Source organism: Moschus berezovskii, chromosome 17 (genome assembly GCF_049115385.1).
Source record: "Moschus berezovskii isolate FMDL1 chromosome 17, NW_MosBer_1.0, whole genome shotgun sequence".
Classification (NCBI taxonomy): Eukaryota; Metazoa; Chordata; class Mammalia; order Artiodactyla; family Moschidae; genus Moschus; species Moschus berezovskii.
The window spans coordinates 33,936,715-33,958,240 of NC_142476.1; the positions used below are offsets into that span (position 1 = coordinate 33,936,715).

The 21,526-nt window shown below is 43.7% G+C and overlaps 1 protein-coding gene across 1 annotated transcript in view; it reads left to right on the forward strand.

Annotated features, from left to right (window-relative positions):
- ASTN1 (astrotactin 1) overlaps window positions 1-21,526 on the forward strand; it is a 366,450-nt gene that overhangs the window by 128,130 nt on the left and 216,794 nt on the right. Inside the window, exon 2 of the mRNA XM_055419198.2 lies at window positions 905-1,092. Within this exon, the coding sequence (XP_055275173.2) occupies window positions 905-1,092 (188 nt within the window). The remainder of the gene's footprint in view (window positions 1-904; window positions 1,093-21,526) is intronic.

The following is a 21,526-nucleotide window of genomic DNA, read 5'->3' on the forward strand; positions in this document are numbered from 1 at the left end:
CTGGGTTAATCAGGTTCTTTCTATAGTGGGATGTCTCAAAACTTTGATACAATACTGCTTAGGAATATTAGAGGAAGGGGCATGTAGCAGTATACTTCTGCAGCACAGCTGAGCTGCTATCGCTCAGAGTGCATAACAGGTTTGCGTATATTGGTTTTCACTGTTTTTGTTATTTCAGTGCCTGCATCTAGAACTCAGAGAGCAGATGAGCGCTTAAGTTTGTGATAAGGGCCCATGTCTTCATCACCCTCTCATGTACATCATCTTTGCTCTGCAAAAATGAAGAGAAAAATTAAAAGGAATTAAAACATTACCTGCCAAAAGCCAGTATCAGGCATCTCCAGTAGACTAAGCAGCAAATGATGGTGGTTTTAGAAATAACCTGCCAGCTCCAGTTGCTCTGCAGTAACCTCCCAGGACTCTTCCATAAGTGCCAGTTCTCTGCACAGTAATTACTAACTCTCTTCTTGGTAGATTCACTGGTGTCTAAGAGTAATTGCTAGGGAACTCACACTTTTAAATTTACAAGAGGCAAACAACCTCCTGTTTACCTCAGTGGGTCACCAGGGTATTCAAACTGTGCTCAGTAAAGGATGCTGTTGATCATAGAAACATGGTGAAAACTTGAATTTTTACCTTTGCATTTTTCTCAATGGGCGGGAGCCCGGGCCATTAGTTTATGGTGCAAAGACTGATGGGGGATTAATTCTGTTCTTCTCAGGGCTTCTTCCCCTCCTTGAGATCTGGAGCAGCAGTAAGCCTGACTCCACTGTAGTTAGAAACCCTTTGTTGTCTTCAGCTGACACTGACTGATCAGAGGCCGTGTCTTAAAAGAAGATTAAACCGTAGATTTGGACCGGTCCACTTGGAATTCTGACCTCTGCCTTTGGTGTCTGTGCTCTAGAGATCTCAGGCAACACGGAGGACATCCCTCTGGTGCGCTGGAGGCAGCAGTGGCTGGAGAATGGCACTTTACTTTTTCACATCCACCACCAGGATGGTGCCCCAAGCCTCCCTGGGCAAGACCCAACCGAAGAACCCCAGCATGAGTCAGCAGAAGAGGAGCTGAGAATCCTGCACATTTCAGTCATGGTAAGAGCTGCACAACCATAGCCTCTCAGGCTATACCACCTTGACCTTGAGAACGTGGGTTCCACAGCCCTGGAGGACCCATCTCCACAGTCTCATCATTGAGCTTGTTCATAAGTCGATTTCTCATTTATGGAAAATGTCTCCACCTGTGGTGTAAGTAAACATTGCAGTTATTTCCACAGCACCACTCCCCGTGGGTTCTCTAGGAATATGCCTTGATAGGGAGTAACTTTTACAAATCAGAGACAACCTCAGATGGGGGCATTGGATTGTCTTAGAAAGGGATTTTTCAGTTATCAGAATATCTTCTAATAGTTTCTCCATGAATGTTTGCTGAGTGACTGGATTGCCTAATCTGCTTGCTGCTACCGAGGCATCTTCTCCCAGCTGGGAGAAAGTTAGTCTTGGCTTTCTATCCTCTTACAGTAAAGGACATGCCAATAAATAGAGCCTTGCCTCTTCCACTAGTCCAACTCAGAAACATCCCATCAACGTCCCTTCTGAAAATTAGAGACTTTTCTCTAACATTCTAGAAACTTATGTTTTATAATCTCACTAGACAGACAGTAACATGCTACAGTGGCAGGCATGGGTTTTGTTTGATATTGTTTTGTTCATTGGTATATCTTCAACACTTGGAAGAGTGCATTCACATAGTTAATGCTAAATAATTATTTGTGGAATAAATGAATGTGTTTCACAGTAGAAACAAAAAATGCCTGACTCACTCAATATTTTTATTAGTAAAATCAATACATCACCTGCTCCGAGGGTAGCCTGAAAGCAAGCTGAGACTTGACTGATTATCTGTGTATGGGAGAGGATGGGCTCTTTCAAACCAAATGAGGTCTTGGTCTAAACTGTAATTAATCTATTAGTCTTGTACCATCACTCTGTGCTATTTAGTTCTGTATATTAGACTGGGGAAAACTGAGCACATTTTAGATATATTAGAATTTCTATTATCTAACTGTTTGGCATAAAATCTCAGAATGCAAGTCTTCCATTTCTTCCTGAGCCAGTGTCTCCAGGAATGACTTATTTGATAGATTACCTGTATATGTATATGCTGCTCTAGTTTGTTGAAACTATGTGGTTGAGAAAAGAGTCTTTCAATAGCAAATGGCCAACCTCAGCTATGCCAGAAAGTAAGTGGGTAAATGAGATTACTGTGCTAATTGAGGTTTACAACATAAGGGCTAGAGTACCTGTATATCCTTCATTAAAGACCAGGGTTTCCTCTCTCAAGGAAGCTTGTTTTCTTCAGTGTAGCTTGTAGCTTCCAGACTGTGGTGAGAACGGGCAGACCGTCAGTATCATCCCTGGCATTGACTAGGGAGACAGAGGTAGGAGCTGCATTGTTTTTGTATTTATCATATGGTCTGATTGAAAAGAAAGGCACAATGGTGGACTTCCCACCAGCCATCGACATCCTCCCATCAATGTGGGAAGAAGTGGTCTTTGTCTTGGATCATTTTTGTTTGGTTTCTTTTGGTCCAAGACCATTTCAAAGAACACTGCAAACATGTTTAGGGTGAAAGAGATTCCCAGGAATTCATGTTGGATGTGGTAAAAACCCAAAGTATGAGCTTAGGACAGATGAGGTATCAGGTGTGTTTCGTGGGGGTCAGGGGAGTGCTGTGAGCTTCTGAGGGAAGACAGACTGAAGCCGTCCTGGCTGCCACATCCTATCTTCACCACAGAAAGGATCCTGCCTTCTATCCGCAGAATGAGATGCTCTGATAGGTTCTCTAGAGAAGTGTGAGTGTGTAGATGCCTATGTGTGCACATATTTATGGGGATGGGTGGCTGATCAAGGATGCCAAATAATTTGAGGCAATAGATGGTGTCCTTAAGATATAATAACCCCTAGGAAAAGCCCTGTATTGCTAAAGCTTTTTGTTGAGTTTTCCTGGGCAGAAATTAATGGACAGTGGACAAGGAATTGGAAAGAGAATAAAAATCAACCTTAAACCTGGGACTCTGAGCTCTTTCCTTCATATGCTACTGGTTACCCCATGACAGACCAACAGTGACATTCAGCTTTCCAAATAAAATGAGAGTGATTACTCCTTCAGCTTGACTTTAGTTTATGCCATGTTATTTTCGACTAAACTGGAACAGGCAGAGCAGCCCTTAGAAGGGCTTGGGCAAAGCGTGAGGGTGGGCAAGACTTGTGTGACTTGCTCTCAGATGTGGATGGACCCACTCCTCCATGGAAAATTCAGGAAAGCCTATGACTTCTGCAGGAGCACAGGGCTCCCCAGGCAAACCAAAGACGTAAGTACTGCCTCCCATCCTTGCAGAGACGATGTGGTCAGTGGAGCCTCCTGCAGCCCCTCTTCCCATCCCACCTTCCTCCAGCCCTATTCCATCCAACCTCAGACTCTGCCTCTCCTATCCTTTACATTCTATTCTAGAAACAGTTTCAAAGTCTGAAGTTGTGTATCTGCCCTTAGCTTAGAAATCAAGCCTGAGGGTTTCCTGTTTGAAGATGTCGTTCCCAGAGTCTCTGATGGTTTCTTCTTAAGAGACTCAGGGACTGGTAGACTTTATCTGATACTCTTTATGCGGTATCCTTTGGAAGTAAGTAGGCAGCCATTTGAGGCTCCTCGCATGACAGCAGTATAAGCGTTAGAAGGTAGCAAAGTCCTTTGACTAGTAACAGTGTTGGGCAGCGAAATGCACTTAAATGAAATCTTATTACCCAAACCCTGTTAGTTATGAAATAACAATAGCAGGGCTATTTTTCATTAGCTATAACGATCAATACTGAGGAGGTTTTCAGTTGGATCCAAATAGCATAATTCAAAAAAGAGAAAAGTTAAGGTTATTATCAAAACATGAATATACCCAACCTTTTCTCTCTTGTTAAGAAAATGTATATATAAAAGCTTAACTGATAATCCTAAATATTTCCAATATGTGCAGAGGGAATTAATGGTTCTGTGAACACCTTAACGTTTACATTTCTTTCATTTTGTATTTACACTTTTCTCATCCATATTGCCTCAGTGCAGGGACCACTGTTTATTTTTATATTTTGCATTCACTGTTGGCTGTGTTTTGTTTTACACACAAAATGTAAGTAATGAGAGAATGAGATGCCAAGAAAGACCTTTTTTTGTGTCCTTTTGACACTGTATGGATGGGAACTGGTAAGTTCCTTCTTACACTGTGCCCAGTATAAATATACCATCAGCAAAATCTTGAGCTTACAGAAAACCAATACCCCAGCTGAGAACTTGGCAATTTAAAACTTTGAAAAACCTTTTGCTTTTCTTATTTTTCAATCACATCCTAAAATTTTTGAATTATTTTTTCCAAGGAGGTACTATTTCTTCCTTACATAGAACAATTGGATTTCCCTCCAGAAATCTTATATTATTGCTTGGAGGGTCACATGATGTATTTTAACCTCTTGCATGATTCAAACTTGGCTGAAGAGATTTATTTTGAATTTAGCCAGATAATTGACACTTAAAACTACAAAAGAGCACAAAGATACTATTTTGCAAGCTCTTGAACAAGTGAAAACAAAATCGTCAAATGTAAACTGATACGTGAGCTTAAACCAAAGTCAAGGAATTCTTCAGTTATTAGCAAACTATTTACTCCATTGAAGACCAGGTTTTAATACGAGTTTACATTAGACAGTCAGAAACTGTGAATTTAAATTTTCATGTTGTACTTTTGTTAATTTACCATGGGATCTACATTTTTCTTCCTAAAATATGCAAAAGAATTTAATAGTGCATAATGTAATTTTAATGTATTATCTACATATTTCATGTTTGTAATTAAAGATGACAGTGTTAATAGACTTCCTATATGCATATGGGTTGGTTAAGTATATTTTTCACAGCAAGTAGCCTTTCAAAAATGCTTCAGTTTGATATATGTATGTTTGTGTGTATATGTATACATATATACATATGATAATTCCCACTGTTAGATGATGTCTTTTATAGTTCACTCTTCTTAGGCACAGTTCACAACTGAGGGGAAAAAAATCTTTGAGCATTTGTCTATTCCTCCTGAGGGGTTTGTGAAGAGAATCCATCAATCGAGCCTGGGTGCTGCTCAGAACCACTCGCCCCTGTGTGGAGCCCACTGGCCAGTGTTGGCCAGTTCCTACAGCCTTCAATTGCTGGCCCCTCGGGGGTCCCCAGGCTTCTTGTTTCTGGGAGCCCCAGGTGAGCCCAAGACACATAGTTTTCTTCTGGGAGAAACAATTTAGAAAATAAGGTTCAGAAAGTTCTATTCTGGGGAAGTCACACTTCAGGTTGAGTTAGAACAAAGCCCACAGAAAACACATATGGGGAGTCCTACTGAACTGAGGGTTGTGTTTCCAGAACTGCAGCCCACTTGTGCCAGAAGACACATTCTTGCTCTTACCTGAGCATCCTTGTTCAAGTTTACTTCAGCTGTCTAGAGTCACATATTACTTTGCTTGAAGCTGTCTTCATTTTCCTCCTCAAGCTCAACCATTTCTAGGGCAGAGAAGAGCAGTGGTAAGCATGGTCATCGTTATGTGCCACCAAGACTGCCAGGTACTTATTAAGTGTGCGTGGGCAGGGAAAGAGGGCAGATGCTCTCCTTTCAGTTCAGTTCAGTTCAGTCGCTCAGTCGTGTCCGACTCTCCGCGACCCCATGAATTACAGCACGCCAGGCCTCCCTGTCCATCACCAACTCCCGGGGTTCACTCAAACTCATGTCCACAGAGTCGGTGATGCCATCCAACCATCTCATTCTCTGTCGTCCCCTTCTCCTCTCGCCCCCAACCTTTCCCAGCATCAGAGTCTTTTCCAGTGAGTCAACTCGTCGCATGAGGTGGCCAAAGTATTGCAGTTTCAGCTTTAGCATCAGTCCTTCCAATGAACACCCAGGATTGATCTCCTTTAGAATGGACTGGTTGGATCTCCTTGCAGTCCAAGGGACTCTCAAGAGTCTTCTCCAGCACCACAGTTCAAAAGCATCAATTCTTCAACGATCAGCTTTCTTCACAGTCCAACTCTCACATCCATACATGACCACGGGAAAAACTATAGCCTTGACTAGACGGACCTTTGTTGGCAAAGTAATGTCTCTGCTTTTTACTATGCTATCTAGGTTGGTCATAACTTTCCTTCCAAGGAGTAAGCGTCTTTTAATTTCCTGGCTGCAATCACCACCTTCAGTGATTTTGGAGCCCCAAAAAATAAAGTCTGACACTGTTTCCACTGTTTCCCCATCTATTTCCCATGAAGTGATGGGACCAGATGCCATGATCTTCGTTTTCTGAATGTTGAGCTTCAAGCCAACCTTTTCACTCTCCTCTTTCACTTTCATCAAGAGGCTTTCTAGTTCTTCTTCACTTTCTGCCATGAGGGCGGTGTCATCTGCATATCTGAGGTTATTGATATTTCTCCCAGCAATCTTGATTCCAGCTTGTGCTTCTTCCAGCCCAGCGTTCCTCATGATGTACTCTACATATAAGTTAAATAAGCAAGGTGACAATATACAGCCTTGACGCACTCCTTTTCCTCTTTGGAACCAGTCTGTTGTTCCATGTCCAGTTCTAACTGTTGCTTGCTGACCTGCATACAGGTTTCTCAAGAGGCAGGTCAGGTGGTCTGGTATTCCCATTTCTTTCAGAATGTCCCACAGTTTATTGTGATCCACACAGTCAAAGGCTTTGGCATAGTCAATGAAGCAGAAATAGATGTTTTTCTGGAACTCTCTTGCTTTCTCCATGATCCAGCGGATGTTGGCAATTTGATCTCTGGTGCCTCTGCCTTTTCTAAAACCTGCTTGAACATCTGGGAGTTCACGGTTCACATATTGCTGAAGCCTTTCTTGGAGAATTTTGAGCATTACTTTACTGGCATGTGAGATGAGTGCAATTGTGCAGTAGTTTGAGCATTCTTTGGCATTGCCTTTCTTTGGGATTGGAATGAAGACTGACCTCTTCCAGTCCTGTGGCCACTGCTGAGTTTTCCAAATTTGCTGGCATATTGAGTGCAGCACTTTCACAGCATCATCTTTCAGGATTTGAAATAGCTCAACTGGAATTTCATCACCTCCACTAGCTTTGTTCGTAGTGATGCTTTCTAAGGCCCACTTGACTTCATATTCCAAGATGTCTGGCTCTAGGTCAGTGATCACGTTATTGTGACTATCTTGGTCGTGAAGATCTTTTTTGTACAGTTCTTCTGTGTATTCTTGCCACCTCTTCTTAATATCTTCTGCTGCTGTTAGGTCCATACCATTTCTGTCCTTTGTCGAGCCCATCTTCACATGAAATATTCCCTTGGAATCTCTAATTTTCTTGAAGAGATCTCTTGTTTTTCCTATTCTCGTTGTTTTCCTCTATTTCTTTGCATTGATCACTGAGGAAGGTTTTCTTATCTCTCCTTGCTATTCTTTGGAACTCTGCATTCAGATGCTTCTATCTTTCCTTTTCTCCTTTGCTTTTCGCTTCTCTTCTTTTCACAGCTATTTGTAAGGCCTCCTCAGACAGCCATTTTGCTTTTTTGCATTTCTTTTCCATGGGGATGGTCTTGGTCCCTGTCTCCTGTACAATGTCATGAACCTCCATGTTCAACAAACCTGTTACCAAACATTTGTTAGCAATCTCATCCATCAGAGTCACTTTTGCATCTTTCTTGTCGATTGATATTATTTGTTTAGTTGAAGAGAGCAGAGCCTAATTTATCAGGGCTGGTCCTTCTGATCTTTAAGAACCAGATAGAGGAGTTAAGACATTTTGTGTTACCACAAAGAACAGAACTTGAGTAATAAATTGGAAAGTACAAAAAGACAAGTCCTGATTCAGTCCAAGGAGCTTATCTAGGGACTCAAGCCATCCATGATGGAGCTAGACTGACCTATTGGCCACACTGTCCCCCTGCTAATCCCATCTTTCTGTTCTTGGCCTCCCATTAGGAAAATGGTGGGCAGTTCCTAAAATCGCAAGACCCCTAAATAACACAAACACTTTGCTTTTTGCTTGTCTCAACAGTCTGACATGCAAGAGCCTGGAAGCTTCCCAGGTCCACTTGAGGGCTATTCCAAGAGCCATGGGAGAGTTGCCTTGCAAATCTCCCCCACCTGGCACCATGGTCTGGCTGTGCATCTCTTGCCAAGATGCAGTAGGTGCAGGAACTTGTGAATCTATTAGCCATTGCAATTGATCAGCTATCCATCTTGCTGGCTACCCTCCCCCATTCCTGTAGAGTGGGAACTGGGGTATAGTGGAAAGAAACCCTACATTTAGTTGGAAGGTGGTCTTCAGATCCTGGCTTTACCATTTTGTGTAACCTGCTATCCTTTGAGGAGGCTTCATGACCTCGTCAGTGACATGAATGTATTGATTAAACTTTTTAGCTTTAAAGAACGGAGATCTACTCAGACCATCTCTGTAATGAAGTTTTACTGTAGAAATTCATAGGGAGGTAAGGGAGACAGGAATCTTCTGATATTAAAAAAAAATCTTAAAAGCAAAATTTCATGAAACCTGGGACTGGTGGGTTGGGCAGGATCCAAGTCATCTTGTGAGCCCCCAGCCTCAGCACTTTGTGGTTTGGCTTTTTGCACCTGTTTCTGTTGCTCCTGTGGCCACGAATGGGAAACTTTGTCCAGTCTACACTGTAAATGTCCCCATTTTGATGACTTTCTTAAATGTTCATACTATCCACTCACTCATTAGGTCACCTCACTTCAGACCTCACCTGACTCCTCTCAGCTTTACGAGGTTTCTCATCTTATTCCTGGGCTGCCAGCTTCCCCACTTTCCGCCACTCTTATTCTAACTCAGGGAAACAAGTGGATGGACCCTGCTAGTTACCGTAATTCCTGAGACTTTCCTGTCAAATAACCCATAGGTGGATGCAGCCTTAACAAACCTCCTTCTGTTGGCTGTTATTATGAAGAGGTTGGCTTAGGTGACACAGAAAATAGTAGACTTCTGCTCCAGATACAGCTTGGAACCGTTTCCTTTATCGGAGGCTGAGAAGCCATGAGTCCCTGATTCACTCGTTTAATATAGTAGGCAATATAGTCTAAGTTGTAGAAATGTTAGAAGGATTGGAAGATCTCACCACCACCACCATCATCATGATCTTATTTTGCACTTACTATGTGTTTACTTTCAAAATGCATTCATTTATTTGTCATTCATGTCACACATTCTTCCGTTCTGTTCCGTTCCGTCGCTCAGTCGTGTCCAACTCTTTGCGACCCCGTGGACTGTAGCCTACCAGGCTTCTCCGTCCATGGGATTGTCCAGGCAAGAATACTGGAGTGGGTTACCGTTTCCTTCTCCAGGGGATCTTCCCAACCCAGGGATCGAACCTGGGTCTCCCTCATTGGAGGTGGACGCTTTAACCTCTGAGCCACCTATTATCTCATTTTACAGATGAAGGGATTGAGGAACAGACAAGCTAAGTAACCCGCCTAAAGTGAAACAACTCTAAGGTTGCAGAGCTAAGATTTGAACTGAGGCAGTTGTCAGAGTCTATATACTCTAAGAGGGGGCTCAAGTGGTAAAGAATCTGCCTGTCAGTCTGCCGTGGGTTTGATCCCCAGGTCGGGAAGATTCCACGGAGGAGGAAATGATAACCCACTCCAATATTCTTCCCTGTGAAATCCCACGGACAGAGGAACTTGGCATGTTGTAGTCCATTGGGTTGCAAAGAGTCAGAAACAACTGAGGGACTACGCACAATCATGATATACCCTAAGAAGTACCGAGTTCATATCCTGGTCCACAATGAGTGCCCAAGATATGTTTATTACAAGCCCTTTTACTGGGTTTTGTTGTTTTGTTGTTCTGTCTGCTGAAACTCATTTGACATGTGTCCCCATTTTTATTCTAAAGCCAATAACTCTATGAGCACTAGGACCCACAACTGAGGTGGGCTACAGGTCTGTATTTCTGTGGCTCTACCAGGCAGCTAAGCCTGAAAGCTCAGAGTCTGTTCAGCTCTGCTGACCCCACCTGCTAACCTTGGCTTCAGCCACTCTCCCTCACAGCTGGTAGCAGGTTTATTGGCAGAGAAGGAATGAGGGAAGTGGGGGACTTCCAACTCTAAAATTGTGAAAGTCAAGTAACAGTAAACTTAGGCTTCTTCATATATATGTTCTCAGATGTGAGAGTTGGACTGTGAAGAAAACTGATCGCCGAAGAATCGATGCTTTTGAACTGTGGTGTTGGAGAAGACTCTTGAGAGTCCCTTATACTGCAAGGAGATCCAACCAGTCCATTCTAAAGGAGATCAATCCTGGGTGTTCATTGGAGGGACTGATGCTAAAGCTGAAACTGCAATACTTTGGCCACCTCATGCGACGAGTTGACTCACTGGAAAAGACTCTGATGCTGGGAAAGGTTGGGGGCGGGAGGAGAAGGGGACGACAGAGAATGAGATGGCTAGATGGCATCACCGACTCTGTGGACATGAGTTTGAGTGTACTCCGGGAGTTGGTGATGGACAGGGAGGCCTGGCGTGCTGTGATTCATGGGGTCGCGGAGAGTCGGACACGACTGAGCGACTGAACTGAACTGAACTGAACTGAACACTTTTGCAGTTAATTTCTAGAAACTAAAAAAAAAACAAAACACAACACCACTTTTAAAGCAGTACTGACCCGTCATTGATTAAAAAGAAAATCATCAACTCATTCATTCATTTAGTTATTGATCCTTTCATGTCAGGCTTCTGGTGCTTTATTTTAATTATTAAAGAGAGAGAAAATTCATAAGACAAGATTCTACTTTCAAGGAACATTCAATCATATCATTAACATTTAACATTTGAAGATGATCTTCAGCAGAACTGTGTGCCAAGTGGTTTCCCATTCCATTCCATTTTTTATACCCTCTTTATAATTATGTTCTTCTCTTTCCTGAAGCTCGCAGAGGCCTTCAGTTACCCTCATTTCTCCAAACAGCAAGGAAAATAGCTAAGAGGCCAAATTTTCACAAGGATACTAATATATTTTAAGGATACTAATATCTGTTAACAACTTGATGTAATATTCTCTTCAGCAATTTAGCTTACTTTTGATATAGATGCCAACAATTTACTTTTAAATACTTAGTTTCTATTTCAAATCTTGAAAGATGATGCTGTAAAAGTGCTGCACTCAATATGCCAGCAAATTTGGAAAACTCAACAGTGGCCACAGGACTGGAAAAGGTCAGTCTTCATTCCAATCCCAAAGAAAGGCAATGCCAAAGAATGCTCAAACTACCGCACAGTTGCACTCATCTCACACGCTAGTAAAGTCATGCTCAAAATTCTCCAAGAAAGGCTTCAGCAATATGTGAACCGTGAACTCCCAGATGTTCAAGCAGGTTTTAGAAAAGGCAGAGGCACCAGAGATCAAATTGCCAACATCCGCTGGATCATGGAGAAAGCAAGAGAGTTCCAGAAAAACATCTATTTCTGCTTCATTGACTATGCCAAAGCCTTTGACTGTGTGGATCACAATAAACTGTGGGACATTCTGAAAGAGATGGGAATACCAGACCACCTGACCTGCCTATTGAGGAACCTGTATGCAGGTCAGGAAGCAACAGTCAGAACTGGACATGGAACAACAGACTGGTTCCAAATAGGAAAAGGAGTACGTCAAGGCTGTATATTGTCACCTTGCTTATTTAACTTATATGCAGAGTACATCATGAGGAACACTGGGCTGGAAGAAGCACAAGCTGGAATCAAGATTGCTGGGAGAAATATCAATAACCTCAGATATGCAGATGATACCACCCTTATGGCAGAAAGTGAAGAAGAACTAGAAAGCCTCTTGATGAAAGTGAAAGAGGAGAGTGAAAAGGTTGGCTTGAAGCTCAACATTCAGAAAACAAAGATCATGGCATCTGGTCCCATCACTTCATGGGAAATAGATGGGGAAACAGTGGAAACAGTGTCAGACTTTATTTTTGGGGGCTCCAAAATCACTGAAGGTGGTGATTGCAGCCAGGAAATTAAAAGACGCTTACTCCTTGGAAGGAAAGTTATGACCAACCTAGATAGCATAGTAAAAAGCAGAGACATTACTTTGCCCACAAAGGTCCGTCTAGTCAAGGCTATGGTTTTTCCCGTGGTCATGTATGGATGTGAGAGTTGGACTGTGAAGAAAGCTGATCGCTGAAGAATTGATGCTTTTGAACTGTGGTGTTGGAGAAGACTCTTGAGAGTCCCTTGGACTGCAAGGAGATCCAACCAGTCCATTCTAAAGGAAATCGATCCTGGGTGTTCATTGGAAGGACTGATGCTAAAGCTGAAACTGCAATACTTTGGCCACCTCATGCGACGAGTTGACTCACTGGAAAAGACTCTGATGCTGGGAAAGGTTGGGGGTGGGAGGAGAAGGGGATGACAGAGAATGAGATGGCTGGATGGCATCACCGACTCTGTGGACATGAGTTTGAGTGAACTCCGGAAGTTGGTGATGGACAGGGAGGCCTGGCATACTGTGATTCATGGGGTCGCGGAGAGTCGGACATGACTGAGCGACTGAACTGAACTGAACTTAGTTTCATAAATCCCTGAAGACCATTTTGAAAGCAAGCTTCATGATCTCTGGGGGGTTTAACTCAATATTAAGAGTTGGTAATATTCATAGTAATGAAGCTTTCCCTTCACTCATTCTTCCAGATAATGTATGGGATTATCTTCAGGAACAGTAGCAATTTCTGTAGCAGCTTTGTGAAATAGATATTAATTCTCCCATTTTTTGGATATGAACACTGAGACAGAAAGTAAATCACAGACCCAAGGTCACGCAGGTGGAACCAAGTTTCAAGACAAGTACATCTGACTTCAGACTTGACTCTGCCATTAAGACTGCAGATTGGTGACATGAAGGTTGGCTGGCTTCTCCAGTTTTGCAGGCTGTGGAACGAATGTGCTTCTTTTGGGTAGCACAGCAAAAAACCTTTACTTAATGGAGGTTAGGAAGACACATAGAGAATTTGGCAAGATATTGTTATGCTAAAGTCTCTGAGCCACTTCAAAAAGTCAAGAACTAGATTGCGCAACAAGACCAAGCATTATAGAAGCCTGAGGTTGGATCTGAGCAAAAGTCATTGAGAAGCCCAGAAGCCAGTGAAGACCGTAAGTCCTATGGTATAGTACTGTGTAGTTCTATGGTCTAGCTCTGGTAGTTTATAGCAATGGTTTTGCTATCAGAAAGACCAAAAAATTAAATCCTCATTCCTCCACTGACTAGATTTTCCAGTGACCTTGCAAAAATTGCTCAATTTCTCTATTCTCACTTTTCTTATGTATAGAATCGGAATAATAATAGATTCTACCTCTTAGGGCTGGTATGATGATTAAATGAGATGATCTTATTAAGTACTTTCTATGTGCCTGGCCCCTGGGAGATGCCTAGTAAATATCACCTAGATAAACTCTTGCGATGCCATGCAAGCTGGCTGTAACAATTTCTGTGTGCAGTATGTTACGTAGGGACCCTCTGCCTTGGGGAGCCAGGAAAGCAGGTGGGATCATAGCAACCTCTTAGAGGAGTCCTCAAGGAGTTTGACTCAGGGAGAAAACTGAGGTAATTAGGGCCATCAGGGCCACAGGAGGTACCCGTGACAAAGCTGGGGCGTGGTCATGTACTTCCAGGGCATTGTTAAGTCAACTTCAGTTTTGTTGTTTACAGGGTTTCCTAGCAGCTATCCTGTAGTTTATAGCATGCTAATCTCAGCACCAAACTTCCCTGGAAGAACTTCACTCATTTATTTTTTTCATCAAACCAAATGATGTCATTATGGGAATTCCTTTTCTGCCTAGGTATCCACAGATACAAAGATTGTTATTACATTCTCAACAGCAAAAACAACGCATATACATAATGGTGGCAGATATTCAGGTCAGCACTGGTGGAAAAACTCAGATTCTTATTCCTAATGCTGTTATCTTTCCTCCAGATCTTGCTGTCTTCCCTCACCTTCTACCCCTCCCTAAAGCTTTGGGATTCTCTCACAGGCCTGAAGTTTGCCTATATTTATAACCACAAACTCATATCCATGGGTCTTGGTTGGAGAAGACTAGATTTATGTGTAGCAGATAGAGCCAGCTATGCCCACAGAGAGACCCCCACCATGGCTAATGGCAGGAAATTAGGTCAAGGATCTGTAAAGGGCCAAATGTAAACATGTTTGGCTTTGTAGGCCATTTAAGCTTTGTTGCAACTATCCAACTCTTGCCATCACAGTGCCAAAGCAGCCATACACACTATATGAATAGTGTATATGGCTGTGTTCCAATAAAGCTTTATTTATAAAAACAGGCAGTGGGCCACATTTGGCCTGGAGGCCACAGTCTAGTGACCCTGATCTAGTACATTCTCCTCATTTTGTCTGCAGATCCCAAACAGACTAGAGTCTAACAACTTGGGGAAAGTGATAGGGTCCTATTCGCAGAGTAAAAGATAATGGTTTGCTAGTTTTTGTTAGACTCCCATGGATTGACTATAATTGTCACTTAAGGAAGGCATTGATAAAGATTGCTCTTGCTATAATACAGTCATGTGGTGTTTACAAATTAAGGTGAAATACACTCGCATTAGCCTTTCCTGAGTGGTATTGATGGGTTTCATGAAGATAAACATTGATGAAAACAAAAATGTGCTTAAAATTTGACAAAAGAAATATAAACAGGACACCAATTAGCAAACATGCTATCTTCTCTTCCCTGTGTCTCCTGCTTGGCTTCAACTTTGCCATATGTAGTAGACTTGTATAAGATCCCTAGACATGTTAGAGTATACCTTAAAGCAAAATACTTCATATAAATGTACATTCAGACATAGAAGTAGAATTGTGCTCTCAGACATGTCACAATCTAGTTGGTGATATGGAAGGATTTATAAGTTGGTGGAGGCTCTCTGCCTTGCTGAGGAGTCTGAGGATGGACAAAGCATTTAAAGACCTCACCTCATAAAATCAGCTGTGAGTCCTTCAAGTATCTGCTGAAGTTTATTCAAAATCTTGCCTACATGAGAGGCTGATGTCAGTAGCCCTCCCCAATATTGCTTCAGGGTCCCCATGGTACATCCAGGGAGGTCAGGAGCCTCTTAATGCTGCCCTGCTATTTATGATTCTCCTGACACCTCTTGCTGCTGCTGACGTCCACGAATAGCGACAAAAATGAGTCAAGGAGCCTTCTAACTTGGGATGAATCAGCTGTTCTGTTTATTGATACATTGGACTGTGGCTGAAAGCAGCCAGGGCTTCATGGAACAGTATCTGGGACCTTCTGGGCTCTGGTTCCCAATCCCAGAGTTGGCTTAGGGTGAACTTAAGGTGACTTCTGCTGCTCTGACACCAGGAAGGAGACAGGGCTGTGTGGGATTCCGATGGGAGCTCTGACACCAAACGTTTGTTGAGGGATTCAGCCTTTTGTTTCCTACCTCCTTTTTGTTTGAGGAAGAAGGCAGAAGGCTTTGGGATTAAAATGCATAAGTGTTTTGGATTTATGAGTGAGTATGTCATATTTTGACCTTTATGGGCTTTAAACACAGTATTATGTACAGAGTGAGGTCAGTTGCCACACAAAACAAACTCAGAAGCACCCTGCATCACAGCAGTGATGTTAAACCATCTCTCTTTGATTCTCTCTTTTTTTTCCTACAATTGTTAGTCTATTTTGTTATCAAATTACATATAAGAATACAAAAGTATATTGTTTTAGCTGTTTAGTTTCTCAGTCAGTTCAGTTCAGTCGCTCAGTCGTGTCCAACTCTTTGCAACTCCATGAATCACAGCACGCCAGGCCTCCCTGTTCATCACCAACTCCCAGAGTTCACAAGTCATCTCAAACTCTTTGCAACCCTGTGGACTGTAGCCCACCAGGCTCCCTTGTCTATGGGATTTCTCAGGCAGGAATACTGGAATGGGTTGCCATTTCCTTCTCCATGATTCTCTCTTCATTCCCCAAATTTCATGGAGTGTGTGCATCAAGGTCAATATCCTTAGGCTTTACACTGGTTGTGTCAGTCTCTGGCCCCACTCACCTCAGTGCTTTGCTGATCAGAGTAAGCAGCCCCAATATGTAAAGCCTCCAGCCTCTCCAGGGCATGGTCACCTTCATTGGACTCCACCTGGAGTTCGGATGGGGGTGTGCCCACATGTCCCAGCTGGGGCCCTGTTCAGAGATCCCATGGAAGAATGGTACAGGCCACGAGCCCAGCTGCACTCCATAAGAGTGGACTGGGGACTTGGTCAGGGTACTTCCCTGGCAGTTCAGTGGTTGAGACTTTGCCTTCTAAGGCAGAAAGTGTGAGTTCCATCCCTGTTCAGGGAGCTAGGATCCCACATGCCTCATGGCCAAAGAGGCAAGACACAAAGGAAAAGTTATATATCATAACAAATTCAATAGAGACTTTAAAAATCAGTTCAATTCAGTTGCTCAGTCATGTCCAACTTTTTGTGACCCCATGGACTGCAGCACGCTAGGCTTCCCTGTCCATCACCAACTCCTGGAGCTTGCTCAAGCTCATGTCCATCGAGTCAGTTATGCCATTCAACCATCTCATCCTCTGTCGTCCCTTTCTCCTCCTGCCTTCAATCTTTCCCAGTGTCAGGGTCTTTTCCAATGAGTCAATTCTTCGCATCAGGTGGCCAAAGTACTGGAGTTTCGGTTTCAGCATCAGTCCTTCCAATGAATATTCAGGACTGATTTCCTTTAGGATGGACTGGTTGGATTTGCTTGCTATTCAAGGGATTCTCGAGAGTCTTCTCCAACACCATAGTTCAAAAGCATCAATTCTTTGGTGCTCAGCTTTCTTTATAGTCCAGTTCTCACATCCATACATGACTACTGGAAAAACCATAGCTTTGATTAGATGGACCTTCGTTGGCAAAGTAATGTCTCTGCTTTTTAATATGCTGTCTAGGTTGGTCATAGCTTTTCTTCCAAGGAGCAAGAGCCTTTTAATTTCATGGCTGCAATCACCATCTGCAGTGATTTTGGAGCCCAAGAAAATAAAGTCTGTCACTGTTTCCATTGTTTCCCCATCTATTTCCCATGAAGTGATGGGACCTGATGCCATGATCTTCGTTTTTTGAATGTTGAGTTTTAAGCCAACTTTTCACTCTACTCTTTCACTTTCATCAAGAGGCTTTTTAGTTCTTCTTTGCTTTCTGCCATAAAGGTTGTGTCATATGTGTATCTGAGGTTATTGATATTTCTCCTGGCAATCTTGATTCCGTAAGCCCTCTTGGAGAGGTTGCCATTAACCCCACCATAAAGCTGCAGCGTGGACAACCCACAAACTGCAGAACAATTATACCAAATAAATTCTGTCACTGTTAAGAAAGTTTGAGGATCCACAACAGATTTCCCAACATGGGGATCTGACAAAGGGACTGAGAACCCCCATGGGATTTGACTTTGGAGGCCAGTGGGATTTGATTACAGAACTTTCACAGGACTGGGGAAACAGAGTCTTGGAGGGCACAAACAAAACCTTGTGCACACCAGGACCCAAGAGAAAAGAGCAGTGACCCCACAAGAGACTGACCCAGTCTTGCCTGTGAATGTCCAGGAGTCTCTGGCCAGAGGCGTGGATCAACAGTGGCCTGCTCCAGGGTCAGGGGTACTGAATATAACAGTGTGTGCACAAGACCTTTTGAAGGAGGTCGCCATTATTTTCATTACCCCTACCATAGCTTGGTCTCAGGTCAAACAACAAGGAGGGAATACAGCCCTGCCCATCAACAGAATATTGGATTAAAGATAATACTTTGGCCACTGGATGGGAAGAACTGACTCCTTGGAAAAGACCCTGATGCTGGGAAAGATTGAAGGCAGGAGAAGAAGGGGATGATAAAGGATGAGATGATGGATGGCATCACCAACTCGACGGACATGAGTTTGAGTGAGCTCTGGGAGTTGGTGATAGACAGGGAGGCCTGGAGTCCTGCAGTCCATGGGGTTGCAAAGAGTCAGACACAACTGAGCAACTGAACTGGCTGACTGAACATGGCCCTGCCCATTAAAACAAATCCAGTTTCTCCCACAGTCAGTCTCTCCCATCAGGAAGTTTCCATAAGCCTCTTATCCTTATCCATCAGAGGGCAGACAGAATGAAAACCATAATCACAGAAAACTAATCAAACTGATCACATGGACCACTGCCTTGTCTAACTCAATGAAACTATGAGCCACGCCATGTAGTGTCACCCAAGATGCACAGCTCATAGTGGAGAGTTCTGACAAAATGTGGTCCACTGGAGAAAGGAATGGCAAACCACTCCAGTATCCTTGCCTTGAGAACCCCATAAACAGTATGAAAAGGCAAAAAGATATGACACAGAAAGATGAACTCCCCAGATTGGTAGGTGCCCAATATGCTACTGGAGAAGGGACTTTAAAAATAGTCCACATCTAAAACTCTTAAAAAAAAAAAAAAAGGCCAAGTCGACCAGCAGCCTCATGCTGGATAAGACCACTGAATAAGAAGCGAGGAGGTGTCCATTCTAGTCCTTTTGAAAGTTTGTGAAACCTAAGGCACGCTCCTTCACCATCCTGAACCTCAATTTTCTTATCTGTAAATGAATGTTTTCAAAACTTTAGGCATTGAGGGGTTTTTTTTTGCCAAATTTTTATACAATCTGTGTTAGTGTTTTCAGAATATTTTTATTTAAATTGACTGTCTTTTTCAGTTTGAACTTATTTTAGCTTTATCTTAGATGAAGCTGCCAACAAAACCATGGGTCTGAAGTAATAGTTCATTATTTCAAAATAGGCTAGGGGAAAAAAAAAAAACCTTTTATGAAATAAAAATATTTCACACTTTTACCAGCCATTGGCATGCCATCAACCAGGAACACTAGATGGGCTGCAGGCACTGTGCCTCAGGAAGCCCAGCCTAGATGACCTTCAAGTTGTCTCCAGCTCATACATTCTAGGAATATGAGAGTGAAGGGTGTAGGGGACAGTAGCAATCCCTGGTTAAAATAGTCTTCAGAGTAATAGATAAAGAAACCTTATTCCATCCCCTGAAGCAACTCTACTCTTCTTTTTTCCATTTATGAGTGTGAGATGAGGATCTATGGGGTCAGAGGTGGGCTTCCGTGCCTATAGGTTGGGTTGATGGATGCACTTCTGCCCTGGGAGGGAGCTGTCCCTTCCCACGGTGCTGATTCATTGAAAGGAGTTTGGTAACTGTGACCCCTTTCCTGTGGCCCACTGGGACTACTCTGCAGTCACCCTGGAGTCTTGCTGAACTGCTGACCCAAGGCCCCTGTGCTTAGCCCCCTCTGCTTCTCACAGTCCCCAGGGAGTCTCCCTAGATGTGCCCCATTTTGGCTGGCAGAAAGTGCTCCAGGATGGAGTGATCCTCGGACCATGTGAGGGATCAGGTCATGGGAAGGGACCCAGCATCCAGCTTGGGGGATTTGGTAAGGGGAGGTGTCCCACAGAGCATGAGGAATCACCTCTAGAGGACTTGGGGTGTTTTTAGAAGGGGATCTCTATCCTCCTATCTAAAATGTCTTCAGAGGCAGCAGGATTCCTGGCGAACACTGCTGAGCCAGTGGTTTTATATTTCCTCCTCACCTGATGGCCTCAGTTACCCTGTGAGCTCTGTTCTCAGGACAGCAGTTAGGGGGAAAAATCTGCTTTGAAGGAAAAGTCCTGACAGGATAGTGGATCTTGCTTTGCCAACTGATAGTGCAGGTCCTTACAGGGCACCTGCCAGACTCCCCTTCCTGGTGGGTTCCCTGGTCCTCAGTGTGGGGATCAGGACAAGGCAATGCTGGATTTCTACCAGGAATCAGGAAGTTGCGTGAGGTCCTTTCTGAGGCACTGGACATTCAGCTGTCTTCCTCTTCCCTGCTTCCCTCTCCTACATGCCAGTGAGTTCCTTTACCTCTTTGCGCAAGCTTGGATTCGATTTTTACCTAGTTTTATCTAATGAAAAAAGTTGGAGTGGGAAGTGGGCCATGTAACTATTTCTGTGTGATACTGTGAGCACTTTCAAAGGGCTGTGTCTACATCCAGACATTGTTTACAGCATTCGTGCTGAATGCTGCCTTACCCAGGTAACATCATTTCAGGTCACTAGGGTCGCAGGAAATGGTAACCCACTCCAGTATTCTTGCCTAGAGAATCCTGTGTACAGAGGAGCCTGATGGGCTACTGTCCATAGGGTCTCATAGAGTTGGATATGACTAAGAGACTTAGCATGCGTGCATGCATTGGAGAAGGAACTGGCAACTGACTCCAGTGTTCTTGCCTGGAGAATCCCAGGGATGGTGGAGCCTGGTGGGCTGCTGACTATGGGGTCGCACAGAGTCGGACACGACTGAAGCGATTTAGCAGCAGCAGCAGCAGCGGGGTCACAAAGGAGAAAGATTGTCATTTTGCTTGTGAATCACCCACAGAAACAGAGCATTTTATTATCTGGGAACAGAAGGATCTCGATCTCCCTGTTCATTCTCCGGCCCAGGATCCCCCTTTCTGCCCTGTCCTGGCCAATGTACCCGCCCCGGCCTTGGCATTATCCCCTGTGCCCTCTATTCCCTTCCATGTGTATGCGTGCAAATCGTACTTTTTATGTCCTCCCTTAAACATCACCCCCGGCCACCTCCCCTGATCTCTCAACCAGAGACTGTGCCTTCTTCTTGATTTCCTATGGCTGAACCACCAGGAAAAATTTCTCTGAGTGTCTCTCATGGCTGGAATCTATCTCTTTCCAGTGTGTTAGAATTTTGATGACTCTTTTCTTCTCTGCTAGGCTCCTAAATGGCAGGATCTGGTCTGAGTCTGATTCATCTTTGTATTTCTTACAGCTTCCAGCACAACGCTTCACACAAGATCCATCCCCAGTTGGTGTTTGTGAAATGAATATTATTTGTTTGTATCGTGTGTTTTCCCCTTGGTCCTTCCATCTATCTCTGTCTGCAGCCCTGGCTTCTCTCCCTCAAGCTTCTGACTTACAGATCTATCTGCGTGCGGGTATCTCGCATACATCCCGAACTGCATGAATTGGGTGAAATGTAGCATTTACCTTGCCCACCACCCTCCCCACCTCTTGTGTTCTCTGCCTCTCTTGGGGAAGGACCACCACCATCATCCTCTTTCCTCCCTTTCCCTCCTCATTCCGTTCAGTACCAAGCTCTGCTCATTTGATTTTCCGAAAGTTTCTAGAATCCCTCTCTTTGCCTCCCCACCACCACTGCTGATACAGGTCCCCCATCACCTCTTACCTGACTGCTGCAGGAGTTTTCTACCTGTTCACACTGCATTCTGACTCCATCCCCTCAAAACCCCCCTCTCACTGTCCCTGGGCTGTCCCTAGTGAAATCCAGCTTCGACAGTTTCCACAAGTGAAATGCATGGGTTTGTTCCTCCACTCTGGAGGGTAAATCCTGAGATGCTGCAGCTCTCATGACCTGACCCTCCCCTCCCACGGCTCCTCACTGTGT